The 16,762-nt window shown below is 42.5% G+C and overlaps 1 protein-coding gene across 1 annotated transcript in view; it reads right to left on the bottom strand.

The window, feature by feature from the left end:
* The window catches only part of VOPP1 (VOPP1 WW domain binding protein), a 65,869-nt gene that overhangs the window by 11,133 nt on the left and 37,974 nt on the right, over window positions 1-16,762 (bottom strand). Inside the window, exon 2 of the mRNA XM_049817123.1 lies at window positions 10,679-10,737. Coding sequence (XP_049673080.1) covers window positions 10,679-10,737 — 59 coding nt within the window. The remainder of the gene's footprint in view (window positions 1-10,678; window positions 10,738-16,762) is intronic.

Genomic DNA, 16,762 nt, shown 5'->3' with positions numbered 1-16,762 from the left:
AGGGAGACAGAAGTTAAGTAAAGGAAGATATAGCGATAGACCAAAACTAAGAACAGAAAAGAAAGATTTTGGGGGAAATGGCTAATAGCATCAGATGAAGCTACAGAAGTCCCAGCTGCGGTCCTAATACTGGCATGGACAAAAGACCAGAAGGAGAACCACAAGGGCTCACAAGAACTGTAAGAGATGGACTGCTGAGACCGGGTCACCTCCAGGCAGGCTCAGTGCTGAGCCCTCAAAGCCAGAAGGCTCAGGTCTGCTACCATTGAACAGATGAAGGCAGACAGCTGAAGTATGTGAATGTATTTACTTGTTCTAGGACAAAAAAAAATAAAAAAATAATTAATCTGCTTGGAACTCAGCTGCCAGGATACAGTGATGCTGAACAGAGAAAAATCAAATGAGCCATGTAACAAAAAGAAAAACAAAGCACACAACCACCACAAATTGACTAGCAGAAACAATTCTGATGAAGGTCAGTCTTGGCTGTGCTATTAATGAGCAATGCCACTGAGCTCAACAGGACTACACTGCCACAAGACTCAGAATTACACCTGAAGGATGATGAATGAGGAAGAGGATCAATAGAAGGCGTACCATGGAACTGAGAGGGAGGTATTTTTCTACCAAGTTTATTTCACCATTTATTAATTCATTTCAGACCATTCTGTATGTGCATTTCCAACTTTCAATAAAAAGTGGTTTTCAGAGAAAAGCCATTGCCTGTACTGCTACATAAGAAAAGACCCAGGTTATTGACTGCATATGTGGTGAAGACCACCAGACACGTGCAGGAGCTTAATGCTACAAGCACAGTGGAGAGGTTATCCCAAGGAACCCATTTTGCTGCAGCAGCCCACTGAACATGGAAATCGAAACAGAGTCCCACTGGGCAGTCAGGAGTCCCACCTAAGTAACTATTTCTGAATCCCAAAGCCGTTTAATCTCTCTCCAGAAAGACACTGCAACACAAAGGCCACATCTCTCCACTCGCATTCACTTAAAATACTTGAGGAGCAGTAACACAGGCAAGGTCTTTGGCTGGTGGAGTAGAGTGACAGGCAACATCTGCTTTCCAGCCTTGGTCTTAGACCTGGTTGTGTCTCCTTGGCATGTCTGCGTACATTGCCTAATTTTCAGCAGGGACACAACTCCACCACAGTTACCTGCAGTCACAGGTTCTCAGCACCCAAAACCATTTCTCTTCTTACACATAGCAAAGATGATCTCTCAGTGCATGCAAGAACAGTGCCTTGTAAAACGTAGGTCTGATTTTGACAAATATGTAACTATATATATAACAAATATAACTGCTTCATAGATGAACGCAGCCGTCACCTCAGTGGAACATCTATACTTGAGAGTAAAACGCTGCCGCTGGTACCCCGGAGAGCACTAGAGACACAGTTACCCAGGTACTTGATAAATCACCCAGCCCTTAACTACATAAGAAAATGTAAGGCAAAAAGGAGGAAAGGGGCTGTCAGGTCATTTTTTCTACACAGCAGAAACAACAGAGACAGAAACAATATTTGCTCCGATTAGATTCCTGTCTGCTTTGACACAACTAAAATCTCCTACGAGACAAGATATTTGGCTCCTGTCCTTCACACGGACATGAAAAACAAGTGCAGGCAACAACTGAAAAAGGGATTATTTCTCAATTATTCTTTAGGGGAAGAGCCTATAAACACCATCTCTGTGCAAGAACTCAGCAGAATATGGTAAATACTCCCCCACTTTGGGTGGGATGAAAAGTATTTGCTCAGCTGCTCCTGCCAAACTGACCCTTCTACAAGCCTTCTGCTACCCAACTGCTTGCTGTAACACCAACCCTCTCTTCTCAGACCCCAAGAGGAAAACCACACTACAGAGGGACTCTCCTGGTCATCTGTAAAGGCAGCAAGTCTCACCACACGGCTTTCTGGCCAGCACACAACCATCTAGAAGTTTTCTCAGCTCCTCCTGTGGCAGAACCTAGCAAGAACTGCTGCGGTTTGGGCTTCGTCCAGTGGCAGTATACGGTACCCTAAATAGCCATTTTTCAACATAGGCTGCAGCCCTTTCTTTCACAGAACAAAGCAGAGAAACAGCACAGCTTAAGGCTCTGGCAAAAGTAAGCCATAGATAATCTGTATGACGAATTTTAATTTTCTGGAGGTGGAATCATAAATTTCTCATACCAACAGGAACGAGAGCTTCTAGTTAATCATCAGGGCCCTTATTAAAGGGACAATTAGTTCTTCATATCTCAAGCTGCTCCCAGTGAGCAAGCAGTCCTACTGCATCTAATTGCTGCTTTGGGAGACTATAAGCAGTCTGCTGGCAGGGGGCGATGGGTCTCCATGAATTTTCTATCTGCCTGAATTTAACACACTAACGCATAGTAAATCTTTATCTTCCTTCACCAAGCCACCGCATGATCAAACGCAGAGAAGGACACAGGTACTAATGGCCAACAGTTAAGTGCCACCAAGTCTTTAAAAATTTTAACTCAGGGTTCTCCCTATCCAGAAAGGGTTAGAAGCTTCAAGATGACTTTGGGGTCAAGTGCTCCTTGATGCTGCGCACAAGAGCTCAAACTAGGCACAAGCCTTCCTATCCCACAAACAGGAAGCCAGAAGAAATTGATTCTCAGCCTCGCATCAGGGCTCTTGCCTGGGACATGGGAGAGTTAATGCTGTGATGAGTATTCCAAGTCAAGCAGCCTCAACAGGAAAAACTGAGGCTCCCTCATGATAAGACACAACTATGGTTTTTGCATCCTCTGGAAATGAGAGGGTGGTGGGACTGGGTTCCCTGTTCCACCTCAGCCAGAGGAGAGTCTGGTTTCAGAGTACTCCTCCACTAGAAGACAGAGACTGCCCTCTTTTCCTCAACTTTCTCAGAGTAAGCCGCCTACACCTGGTCAGCCTCCAACTCCGAAATCATTCAGAGCTTCAAGTACCAAATTAAGTCAGTCACCTGCTTGATCGTCTGTGAAGGCAGAGTTACTAAATCCCTCTCCCTTCCTCAGGACTCCCTCATAGCAAGCTAAGTGGATTGTTAATTTGATAGCCTAATTCTCCTCAGCTTGTGCATCAGACAACTGCTCCATCAAAACAAACTCAAGGACAAGGCAAGGCATCTAGTTGCTGGGTGATTACAGCAGTTGGGACTACAACCTCAACAGATCCACCAACTTCAAGGGAATCTAGTCCCGTATTTGAAGCAAGGAATACACCACCTTAAGGGCACAGACTGTTGAAGCTAGTTGTGATGTTTTGTACCCTTATTGTTTAAGGCCACACAGGACGGAGCAATGGTGGCAGGTTTTTGTTGCCTTTATATGCAGATGGTCTGGTAATTACTGCCGTCTTCGTTCACGATACAAACTGTGCGCTTACGTTCTTGCGTTGAACTACATATGCAAACAGGCCCTTCCTGTGGCTGCTTGCTGCTAAATTGGTGGCCCTGGCCTGAATCCAGGTCTTCGTTTCTGTACAGTGCCAGCTATTCAAGGAGCCTGGAAGCGTGCTGCCTCCCCTCTCCCTCCTCCATGCTGGCTTCAAATCAAATGGAAGAATAAATCAACAGCTAGATTACTGCCCTAAGCACACACCTGCTGACACTTCATGCAGCTGTAATTGCAATGGGAAAGCTAAGTGTATCATCAGGAAAGCCAACTTAATTAAAAGCAGTAAACATAACAGGATGTGGAGCACAGAAAGTAGCTCCCATCATGCAATATGCCCTGTGTCTAGACTGGGGGGGGTTTCCTAGCCTCTTGTACACAGATTGATGGAAGAAGTGCTCTCTAAGCTATCTGAATAACAGCAAGAGAAAACCATGTTTTTATTGTTTTCAACTGGAACATTTTGCAGGTTCTTGATAATGCACAAAATTATTACTATAGACTGACCACCAAGCACATAAGGGCTTACATTCAAAACCCAGATGAACACAACTGTGTGATAAATAAAACAAAATTTAATCTGCAAAGGAAGAGGAGTGTGTTGAAATGCACAAGAAATTTATTTCAAAACCCATGAAAAACCACAAACAGAATACAATCAGCATTCTCCTCCACAATAAGAAAAAGAATTGACTGTTCCCACATAGGACAGGAACATGTTTTAAACATGAATGGTATTATTAAACAACTTTTTTAGGTTTATATTAATGTTCTTATGCTAATTCTAAATGAAAAATTAAACAGATTTAATCAACATAAATGTGTACACATGCAGCTATCTGCTGTATGCAGTAAACTACTTTCTACAGCAGAAACATATTAGCCTAAAAATACACCACCTCCATCCATACATGCTTTTAACATTAATTCAGATCCTGCTTTGGATAAGCATGAGAAGAGGTTACAAGATGGCACTCCCCTATGTTTATTCTTTTCTTCATATATTTATTAGGAGCAATGGTTAACATTTCCTTCCAGGGAAAGTTTCTGTGTTTCTTTCTGGAGGTCTTTTACCTAGTAGCACACCAGTGAACAGTGAAAAGGCACTTAGACAAGGAACCCATGGCTGAGCCCCAATGCATAGGGTCAGTATTCAGGAGGTGGAAGGCAGAACAGGCTACTAAGGAGTTTAGAAATCACATACATGAGTAGGTGTGATGTTAGGAAAGCCAAACCTCGCCTACAACTGATAGTTGCAAGGGACATGAAGTGCAGCAAGAGGACCTTCTACCACTACACTGGCAGTGAATGGTATCTGTGGACAAGCCAGAGAGCAGCTGATGTTGTTTACCTCAACTTCAGCAAGGCTTTCTGCACTGTCTCCCACAATATTCTTGTACCCAAGTTCGGACATTACAGTCTGGACAGGCGGACAGCTAGATGGGTTAAAAAAAAACCTGGTTGGATGGTGGGGCTCAGAGGGCAGTGGTCAACAGGTCACAGTCTCCCTAGAGAGTATGAAGTAATCGCTGGTAGTACCACAGAGGTCTGGACCTGTTCCGTTGACAAGCACGTTGCTCAAATTGGTGATAGAGTACTCTCACCAAGTTTGGAGATGGCACCAAACCAGGCATCAGTCAATGAGCTCAAGTGCAGGGTTGCCACTCAAAGATCTAGACTGGTTGGACAAATGGCCTAAACAGGAACCATGTGAAATTGAACAAAACCAAATGCAAAGTCTTGCCTGTGGGAAGGAAGAACATCTTGCTGGCTGTGGAGCAGCTGTGCTGAAAAGGCCCTAGGGGTCACGGTAGACAGCAAGCTGAACATGAGCCAGCAGTGTGCCACAACAGCAACAAAGGCCACCAGCATCCTGGTCTGTGTCAACAGAAGCCCAGCCACTGGATCAAGGGAAGTAACTTTCACCATTCACTGAGCACTTGTTGGACCATATCTAAAATGCCACATTTAGTTTTGGTGTTCCCAATAAAAAGAATGAAATTGATAAACTGGAGCGAGCTCAGCAAAGGGCCACCGAGAAAGTCAGGGGCTGGGGCACCTGCCCTGTGAAGAGAAGTTGAGGGACTTGGGCTTGTTCAGCCTTACAGAAGAGATGGCTTCAGATGGACCCAAGAGCAGCCTGCCAGTACCCAGGAGGAGCTTACTAAGAAGATGGAGCCAGGGTCTTCCCAGTGGTACAGGGTGGGAGGACAACATATGATGGATGTAAACCAAAACAAAAAGAGGTTCTGACTTGTATGTGAAAGAACTTATCCACCACGAGGACAGCCAGCCAGCAGAGCACATTGCCCGGAGAGGTTGTGCCTTCCTGTGCTCTTCCTTGGGGTTTTTCCAGGACCTAACCGGTTAAAGCCCTGAGCAACCTGCTCTGACCTCATGGCTGACCCTGCCCTGAGCAGGAGGTTGGACTGGAAGTCTCCTTAGAACCCTTCCCATCTGAGTTATTCTCCGATTCTCTGATCAGTTACTGTCTTTTCCTCACTACTTCTCTTAGAATATCACATTATTAAAAAATTCAATACACAATAATCCAACAGGATGAGTTGAAATAACGTTAACTCAATATTGGATAGCATCATAACTCTTTTCTCCCTCTAAGTCAGCCACCCCGTTCCCCGTGGGTGACTACTTCACTGACCCAGTGACATCAGCCACAGTATTTCTGCTGCTGTGGACACATACTTAACCACTCATACTCGGAAACATTTGTGCTGCTTTATAAACATGCCATGGAGCCTGGAAAGGAGAGGATTAGAAACATGCAGGTTCTAGCATCTGGAATTTATCACCTCATTAAAAGCTCAGATGTGATGGTAGCTAACAACAGGAGGAAAAATAAACAGAAAAGACCCATGGGATTGGTCAGTCATACCAGGGAACATACTTCGCACTGCAGTGATGGGGACATTCACATTCATTCTAACCAAACTACTCCTCATCAGCAAAATGTAAGGCAGCTTTCCCTCTACTATTCATTCCCAATTCAGAAGTAGAAAAAACAACTGGAGTATCTTAAGTGCTGCTGGCACCTGCATACAGAGGAGATAGTTTCGCAATCTAATGCATTCACTATGTCATTATTCACATCATTGCCAAGTAAGGGAAGTATCTTGACTGTCTCTTCTGCCAACCATCAGCACTTCAGCTACATCTAGAATAAGACTGAGCTGGCTTATTTAAGTGAGAGTAGGATGAGGATCCTTGTAGAGGATCAGAGTCAAGTCTGTTAAGACAGCTTTAATTCTGAATTGCTTTCTGTGCATCCACACAAAGAGACATATGATCTAGTTCTTCAAGCAAAGTCAAGGATAACTTGGCTCCCTGCTTTTCCAAAGGATAAGAATTAGACTCCAATGACTAATTTCTTTATCTGCTTTGTATTTGTTTACTTATTTTTCCACATAAATATATGTTTTGCTGAAGCAGGAGAAAAGTGCCTAACTGACAATATCATGTTTTGCTGAAGCAGGAGAAAAGTGCCTAACTGACAATATCTTGTGACTCAGGCAGCTAGGACATGGAGAAATGGTTGATTTGGTTAGGAAGTAAGTTAAGAGCAGTCTTGGAAATTCTCTGTATCAACAGCAGCAGACCAATGTATGTCTCTCAAATTCCTGGCAACCTTTCCATGACGGCTTCTGGTCTGAAATAAGCTTATTCACACAGTAGAAGTAGAAAAGTTTGGAAAATGATCAATTCCTCAGTCTAGCCTTAAGAAATGGAATTATGTTTGGAAGAAACATGCTTGAATTGAACTAAAGCTTACTGCCGATCTATGAAGGCTAGAACAATTACATCCACTGGAAAAATAATTTTAAAAGGTACTAATACCATTAACTATTTGGACAAAGAGATGTATCATTAGTTCTGTAACAGACACCTCCAACTTTTGTCCTAGCTATTAATACAGAACACATAACCAACAAGTTTTAAGAAAGCTTTGAGCAACAGCTCCAACAGCTTTTTCTTTTTTAAATAATGACACTGGAAGACAGATTGAATCAGAAACTAAAAAAAACTTAAGCTCCAAAAGAAGAACAGTCATATCACTGCAAGTTTTACCCCCCCATCTTGCTGTATTTCCAGTACACTTATTTTGGCACACTGATTTCTTATCCCATGTTCCTCTTGCTCAGCAGACGCAGTCTTATCTCTGTCTTTGGATGGCTGAAGTAGAGCCTTTACAGGAAAGATTAACTCAGCTATCTTGCCTTTAAACTTCTGATAAAAGCAAACAACCATTTTATGTGACAGTCCACCTTGGATTTCTGTTACTCTGGGGAATTTAAACAGAAGCAGGCACCTTCTAGGAGGACGTGCCTACCCAGAAGTGATAAGGCATATGGACATGCCAGTCCAGGGATGCCATGGTCTGAGCATGTCACACTAGATCTGTGAATAGACGTGGGACTTGGTATTTCTGAGCTGACAAGCCAACCTTTTCATTATAATACAAAGTGTCTCCAAGAGAGATGTGACAAACTGCCAGCATGGGACCAAAATCACAGGGAAATCATTAAAAAGGAGTGCATTGCTGGTTTTCGTAAGTCTCCAAAGATAGTCTCAAGACCAAAGGAAAGACTACATATCTTAACTGGATGGAAAAAACTTCTGTCAGAAAACCAGCAATAGAAAGGAATGGAATCTATTGCAAACTTATTTGACTAAATGTATCTGTTTCTTATGGACTGTTGCTCCAGAAACTGTAAGATAAAATAAAACCTGTTTCACTGCAGCACATCCCAGATCTAGTTTTGCACAGAGGAGACACTCTCAGGATAAAGTTACATATTATGCCCTTAGATGATTTAACATCTAACCATATGCTAATGGAGAAGATCCTACTCATGTCTGCTCCCCCACAATATGCAGAGTACTCCCTTCCTCCCATTTCACCAGTGTTCGCCAAAAACTATACCAAGCTGATTCAACACCGACTTGAATGTGCTAAAATGAACAACTTCTGTGGGATTAGCAAGTTGCATTAACTCAGTGAAAGGTCAAACAAGCGCCAAAGCAAGGGTACTTCACCCTAAGATATTGAGATTGGTGTTGTGCCTCTCCTCCACCATACAGGTGTGAAAAGACAGTGCAGGTAGGAAGCAGCTAAGGATCCTAGACAACAAACTGAAATCGCAGAAGTAACAAAGTAGGAAACCCCAGGCACGACAGACGTCAATGACCTTCCTATCATTTTGATGCATGCCCCCCTTAAAGCTACTGGGCTTCTACACACTCAAATAGCCTCTCTCCCCTCCCTTCCACATTTCTTCACTTGTCACACTTTATCTATCCTCTGAGCTTTACCATCCACAAATCCTTATTGTCTTTCCTTAGTGTTTCTTCTTCCCCACTTAAACTCATAATCACAATAACAACACTAGCGTTAACGTGACACTCATCACCATCGCAACAATCACTGAGCACACACATCCCACCCCTTTCCCTTTCCTTTTTCCATTTACATACACTATCCAGGAGACTGGCAATCACAAGAAGTTTATGCAATGACTCAGATAACACAGTGCTGAAGTAACTACCACAAACACACACAACTGCTAGTAACAGTCTTCTGATTGACCTGACATAGTCAATATACAACAGTTTTCCCTCCACATTAAAAGATCTCTCAAACCAACCAACAACCCACCAACACCATAGCCCCTCGCACAACTTTCTTCCTTCCAATGTTCAAAGCTGTGTGCAATTCCAGTTAACCTCTTTGAAGGACTGGAAAATAAACACACTGCTTTTCTACAAGATACTACATTTCAACACACAAAGAAAACAGTAAACTAGTTACTAAAAGGAAACCGATTAGAAAGCAACCTTGCGTACGTCAGATCTGTTGCAGATAGAGAGTCTATCTGTTGCAGGGCTCGGTATGTATTTACCTGTGGCATGAAGAGTCTGAGCTAACACCCAGTATCCAAGTAGCTACCAAGGGAGACAAACATTGGCTGCAAAAGCATGTGGGCAGAAACGTAAGCAGAACACTGAGGTGATGTGAATAATGCACTCCTGAATGTCAGGGTACAGTGGGATTTTCACAATTTCATAACATCCCTGCTTCTTTCCCACACTGCAGCAAAACAAAATAAAATGTAGGTGGAACCAAAGTCCTGTTGTTATTAGCATGCAAAGAAAATGAACTTCTTTAAATTCACCCATCTGTTCTGGCCAACCATTTATGAGTAATTCTCAACATTTCAGTCACCTGAAAAAAGACAGTGAGTTCTAGGCACTTCCTAAGCAGTTAATATTCAGGATCACAGATGATTAAACCATACAGCATTTCATTCTTTCAGTGAGCTTTGTTTCTCGCCTGGCTTCCGGGCTGCTTTTGGTCTCTAGCATTTCTCTCCCATTTCTGGCAGATGAAGTGGAGGTGGAGAAGAAAAGGGAGGAAAGTTGTTGGGTAGCATAAGGATTACAGTAATTTTTTATCCTTCAGCAAGAAAGAGCTTGCTCAGGAAACAGATGACCTAATGCTGCTACCTACTCCTCCACCACACTTTATTTATTTTTTGTTTTTTAAACTTATGTTTACGGGTGTTTACAATTACAGAGTTATACAATCCAGGGACAAAGTTTAGTACATTTATCTCCTTTCTGCCCCCAAATCCACAGGGAAGACACCTCCCACCCACACATTTCCTCTGCCTTTTTGTTGTTGCTGTGGGCGATTTAAAACAGAAAACTGCAATTCAGAGAGATCCTCAATTGTGCACCTACAGGTCATTGACATTTGGTTCACACCCAAGCCTGATGTGACTGTAGATGCCACTCATCAAAAGGACAGTTATGCCACGGATAACAAATCATCCCAACTCCCTAAATTTAACAACAGTATTAGCACAGGGACAAACTTACTTTCAAAGCATTCTTGGTACTCTGCCTGATTCCCTGCCCTTGCTCAAAACAAACGGAGAACTGTCCTCACGTGGCTCTACTTATGTTTCCTTTCAGCACTCTGAAATAAGAGCCATTTAAGATCTTGTATTTTGTTTTCAACTGGAAAGGTCGCCTGTATTGGATGGTGAAAGGAGACTGTACACTTTTTTGAATAGGGAGAAAAGGGAAAGAAATGGGACATGGGAAAGGAGGAAAAGGAAAGTATTCTATCTTCATCTTTAAATAAGAAGTCTCAGAGAAGTTATGGAAAAAGCATAATTAGTGAAAGAACAACACTCTAAGAGCCTACAGAATCTAATTCTCTCTTGAACACTAGAAAACACAAAAAGGAGAGTGATGACTACTTACATATAATATGTAGGATATAATCCTTCAAAGTACCAGCAATGCTTTTTGGCCTCCGTACACTACAAAGAAAGAAAAATACTGTATTAATATTTATATAGGACAACGTACAATTTAACTCTAGCGTAGAATATTTATAAATACTGTGACTTTGAGCAATCAGGAAAGGTTTATATTACCAAAGATTTCCCAATCCCAATACACACAGCAACTGGGAAGCCAGTTCATCTGAATGGCAGCGTGCCCTGCCAGGGTTCAGATCCCTCACGCAGGGCTTTGTCTGCAAGGCCCTGTAGCTTCCCACGATTCACAAACAAAGTAACTACATTTGGTAGAGGCACAGCATCCAGCTGCATGTGTTCCCTAGCAGAAATGCTGTCTTAAAAGACCACAGAGAACTTAAGAGCCCATTCGTGGTTACAGTCACTTAAGAGACCTCCACGGCATAACCAGTTTGGTGACACTATGCGTATGACTACGCAGCAAATTCAATAATTGCAGGGAATTATTAATCTTTCTGGAAGTCTCCGGTGTGTGGAGCCAGGCTCAGGAAGGAGCAGAACAGAGAACCCATCCATCCCATCCCCTCTTCCTACAGCTTGGAAATTTCTCAAGTGTTCATTAAAGTACCGGGGAAAGGAAACTGCTTTCTGCAGCCCAGGGGTATTGTTCTCTTTTGCAGATTGCCAGCGTATCCTTGTTAAAGGATGGCGACATTTTCTCAGCATGCGTGTGCAGGCAACGTGGGAAGTGCACATTGTTACGGGAACTGCCAGAGTACAGACAGCAGCTCAGAACAATAGCCGTGCTTAAAAAAGAAAGCCAGGCATGATGCCCAAATTCTATATACAATGCACAAAATATTTCTGCGTATCCCACTGACATTGCTAGCATAAAATGCCGTCTTCGTTGCAAACATAGCTCCAGGAGCTCCACCGCAAGCTGCATGATCTGATCACACATGGCCAGGGCAGCGTGGAATACCTTGCTGGAGTTTTAGCAACAATTCCCTCTGCTGCTCACACCTGACACTCAGTGTTGGAGAGCGCTCGGCACACCGGCGGTGCTTGGATCATCCTTCATGTTCACTTGGCAGCTCACCTTTAAATAATAGCCCATATAAGTTTATTAGCCTCCCCAGATCCCAGAATACTAAATGAATCCAGTTAAGACAAAGACAAAGTGTTTTTAGATCCCCGACTCTCACTCCTCAAGAATAAGAAAAGCTGCAAGCTCTTTAATGACCATCTGATGAGCTAAATCACAGACAGATCAATTACAGCCTATGAAGACAAACGGCTATGGATTAAATTGTTCAGAGCGTTACAGGAGATGGGGAGAGGAGGAGACGACACTCCTGATGCGTGCCATCAGGCCTTTCCAGTAATACAACAGGCTCACACCAGTCTTCAAGATGCACAAGCTTTAGCTTCTGTTGAAAGGACTGGAGCTTTTTCCTCAAGATAAACACAGTGGAAGCCTCATTCCCCCCTCAAATCAATGCTGTGCTCCAGGCAGTTTACGCAGGAGGGCTCTGTAGCTGTTGCTGGAGCAAGTGGTGTTCAAAGATCCATCTCCACATTTGCCCTATTCCCTTTTTTTCCCCCCTCCTTCAAAGCTTCCAACTTCTTAACGCTTCCTTCTGAATATTTTCATCAGCTGGCTGTTTCCTCTTACTCTACAATTAGAAATATGCCAAGTTTGTCTCCGTAAGACCCTACAAACATATATGCATTATAAACCCAGCAGGTCTGCTGCTGAGTCAGTGAAAAATACTTGGACTCTTCACCTCTGAAGGCTGCAGATCAGCAGGCCCTGGCTAAAAACCCAGTGCCTGCACATCAACCCCTTGGGAAGCCTCATTTCAGAGTCCAGCTTGGGGTGCATGCCATTGAATGTTTTTCCTTACTGCTTCTCAACCAATATGAGTCACTGTTTACCTCAACAGCCTTAAAGCCTTCGTCAGTCTCAAGCATTTTAATTGATGTTTTCCCAGCAATGTTTCTGACCACGTGGAGCCTGCCTATCCTTTACAAGTGTAAAGGATACATTTATATTCAGCACTCATTCTGTTCACCCCCCTCCCCATATTTTAATCCACTTTACAAGTTCTAAAATGAGTTTGGAAGATTCCTCCTTCCCACATCTCCCAAGTTGTAAGATTTCTGTTTCTGCCTCTTTACAATTCTGTTTCAAGACAGCCAATATGCTTATTGCTGTCACAAGAAAGGCTCCAGCCTGGGAAAGTTTTGCAAGTAACAGTTCCTTCTAGCTTATAGGCCTTAGATACCTGCACTAAAAATCCTTCGGTGCCCAGACTTTGCTTTTATATGGGCCCTGGAACAGCAAGTACCAATCCAGATTCTGCCTTTTTTTAGTATCACAGTGCTATGAATACTGCATGGCAGTTGTTAGGCTCTCCTACATGGGAATCAGCCAAACAAGCAAGTGGACCTCAAATGTGAGCAGGACAGCCGAATCCAATACACACGGCAAGTCAAACAGATTTACGCACACAGAGTGCACCACTGCAGTCCCTGCTTGGTTAAAACTTCTATCGATCTCCACGGCAACTTTACACCAGTAAACCCCAACATAAAGCAGGTGACTACTAACCACTGTCTCTACTGCTGGTTAGCAGACCTTGCAGGAATTCACTGCTAAGAATAAGAGGAGAACATCATTGCCTCCAAGGATTTGAGCCTTTTTAGCACTCAGGTACCAGAGACACGAACAGGATAGTCAGGGCACAGATTAGTTAGTTTTTCCCACCCCGCACACAACCTCTGAAGCAAGCTATGATCAGCATCGCTTGCCGAGATCCAAATTATTCTTCTGAGTGGTACTGGCCTCTTAGTTAAGCTGGTGGAGAGGCATACAAGCATGAGAGAGGATGTATGCCATCAGCATCAGGCTCTCATCCTCACAGAGCCTTTGGAGGATGATGTCCTTGTAGTTGTCTGAGACTATTAATCCCTCAAGAAGCCACAACTGGCAGCAACTCACTGCAGTCCGCAAAACAGACACAAAGGGAAGATTACTCATATTACTGCAATACAAAAGGACCTCAGACATCAGGGTTGGTGCCCACTCCACTAGCTCCTATATGAAGACAGGCTGTATCTCAGAGTTTCTTTAAAAAGCCATTTACCTATTCACTAATAGCATACAAAAAAAAAGTGTGTTTATGGTTTTTAAACTAAGCTTAGGTACAGCCCTGCTGATGCTTTCAACTTTTCTAGGAGAAGGACTCTGCACATTTTCATTCTAAAATTCCCCCTCCTATGTCCTTCAACAATTTGGCACAGCTATAAAATATAACATTAATTTTTTTAAATAAATGACGCAGGTCTAATTGAGTGTGCATATGTAATCTTTAGAGAATTAATGGTACGTGAATTAGCCAGATGCTTGAATACATTCCTTAAGACTGTGTATTTGGAAAGAGAAAAAACCCACAAGACTTGTTTTTTTGTTTGTTTTTAAATAAATCAGCATCTGTCTTGTAGCTGTTTTCTTTGACAGACTGCAGCAACACGAACTGCAAGCTGTCCTTTTCTGTGGCCTCTAAATTCATTCAGATTTCCTTTAAGAAAGGAAACACGCTTCCTGCCCCAGATTGAAATTGCAAATGTTACTGCTGCTAGGCAGAACAATGAGAAAGAAGTTACCAAAACATTAACCAAAGACTGGTTTTGATCACACCATAAAATACAGAACGTGAACACATATGTATGCACATGGTGTGGGGGAAGACAGAGCAGGCAGCCTGCGCACTGAATGTCTGATGGTACTCTACAGATCATTAGTTATGCTTTGCAGGATTTGCAGAAATACTATCTCCAGCAGGAATATCCTCCACATTGCACATCATTACCTTTCAGTCCACAGGACAATAAAAAGAAAACAGATCTGATCAATTAATTACTCTTTGTAATCAAGGGAGCAGTGGATTCATGACCAGTGCTTTTATTGGAGGCTTGGAAATTAATAATAAAAAAGTAAAAACAATTACAGTCCCATCTGCAGATAGTAAATACTTTCCAGTACAAGTACAGTCTAGTTTTGTTACAGGTACCAATGAAAAAAGCAGCCTGCTGTGGACGAGCGTGATTGTGGAGGGCAGGGGGAAGGCAATAGCTATCTGTATGCTGAAGGGACATCCAGAGCGAGTTTGTGACATCTGCTCAAAGCCATATTCTGTAGGAGGCACAGATCTGCTATCAATCACAAAGTCAGTGAAACCCTATCAGTTATCAGCAACTGAGGGTGAGGCCCCTTCTCTTTACCCAGACAAAAAGCTAGATGCTACACACAATTTCCATTACGTATTACAGTTATAAGGATCCAAATAGGTAGATTCAGAAGGAAAAAAGCAGGTATTTAACAGAGTGACCTGCCATACTGATACGACAGGAATGGCTTCTAGTATTCTCAGATGACCCAGTTAGTGGCTGTTACCTCCCATTCAGCTGGGTATATGCTATATATTAGTATAGTGCAAGTTGATCCAAATGCCATTCTTCTGGCTACAGCCCCTGAGGCTCTGCTAGGATTAATTCATAGATGTACAAGAAGAAAGAATTAAAAGTATCTAAGACATGGAACAAGACCTCATCACTTCGGAGCATCACACAATCCTATTTCAACATACACCCAGAACTCTGTCTTCCACACAGGTAGATCAAACTAGTAATCGAGGAAATGGGAAGGACAACACCTTTCTGACCATATGGCTTCACAGCATCTGAGAAACAATTGGCTGTGCCTGCTGCCTCTGTTACAGAAGGCCTCTTGCAAAACTCACCCGCAGAGATCTTGCCCAATTTTATTGGTCACTGCACCTGGCAAGTACTTGATGAAGCCCAGACAAAAGGATGGGACAGTCTACAGTGCAACTCCAGACTAAATAATCAGTTCCAGAAGGCACATTATTGGCTAGGAATAACAACATTTTATGGGATCTGACCTTTAAAATTGTATCCGTTTTCAGAACACTATCCATTTCAGTGCCTAGACAAGAGCTGAAAGCATTATGAGCTGCTCATTAGATATGGTGCGCTGAAATCAGAAGGACTTCTGCATGCTGAAAGTTTGAAAGATTGGATTTGCAGAGACAAGAATATGAGCACACTGCTCTTCCATAGCCAAGAAAAGGGCAAAATATCATCTATTTGAGTAAGAGACAACATATACTGAAACTGAAAAGTGCAGCCTAAGGGTGAAAACCATTTACTAGAGAAAATACATTTTGTTTTATAGCCTTGCCTGAATCCATCAAAATTAATCCCTACTTCTTCCCCAGTGATGCTAACAGCTGAGGGTAAAAGTAGCCCATCTCCAAAGTATTCCAAGAAACTGAGCTCGCAAGCCGTGTTACCAGTGATTTCAACAGATACTCTCGTCACAAAAGACAGAAGCAATTCTTACTAAAACCAGGATGAAGTTAAGGTATTTTTATTTACCAAGGTAATGAGGAAACAGCAGGAAACTCTTGTATAAAAGGATGCCTATCCTTTACCAAGCTTTCCCTCCCGTGTAACAGTAAACAGAACAAATACTATACCAGATATACAGCTGTTTCCTCAAGACCAAGATTACAAAGTCATATAACTTATAGTATAAAGAACGCTTTTCAGAGATTTCGGAAGAAGTTGTTTCTGGCCAGTCTTTTTTGGCTGTTCTCTAAGAAAGAAGGGAATATTTCCCATATAGGATTCTTAAAAGAAGCAACTTCTCCACCTTGAATTAATCAGCCTGTGTTTTGCAACAGCAAAAAATTTCAGCACAAGCAGCTAATTCTTATTAGTTCTCTCTGCTACTCAGAGCACATGCACTAATCATCCTACTTTTATTTAGAATTAATGTGGGTTTAGCATTAGATAGCCTCCCATCACAAAGCATTACTTCGCATTTAGGTCTATTAACCTTTCCCACAAAAGAAATACAAATATCCCTTGCATGCAATTTAATTTCAGGAGCCTGACTTTTTTTTTTTTTTTTTTTTTTTTGCCGTTATGCAGCACATTGCAAATGCCCATCAGTCCTAGAACGATACAATTTCAATTGAGTATAATCGTTTCATCT

Source organism: Accipiter gentilis, chromosome 14 (assembly GCF_929443795.1).
Source record: "Accipiter gentilis chromosome 14, bAccGen1.1, whole genome shotgun sequence".
Classification (NCBI taxonomy): Eukaryota; Metazoa; Chordata; class Aves; order Accipitriformes; family Accipitridae; genus Astur; species Astur gentilis.
Note: the sequence above shows the minus strand (reverse complement) of the source record. Positions and strands in the feature narration are given on the sequence as shown.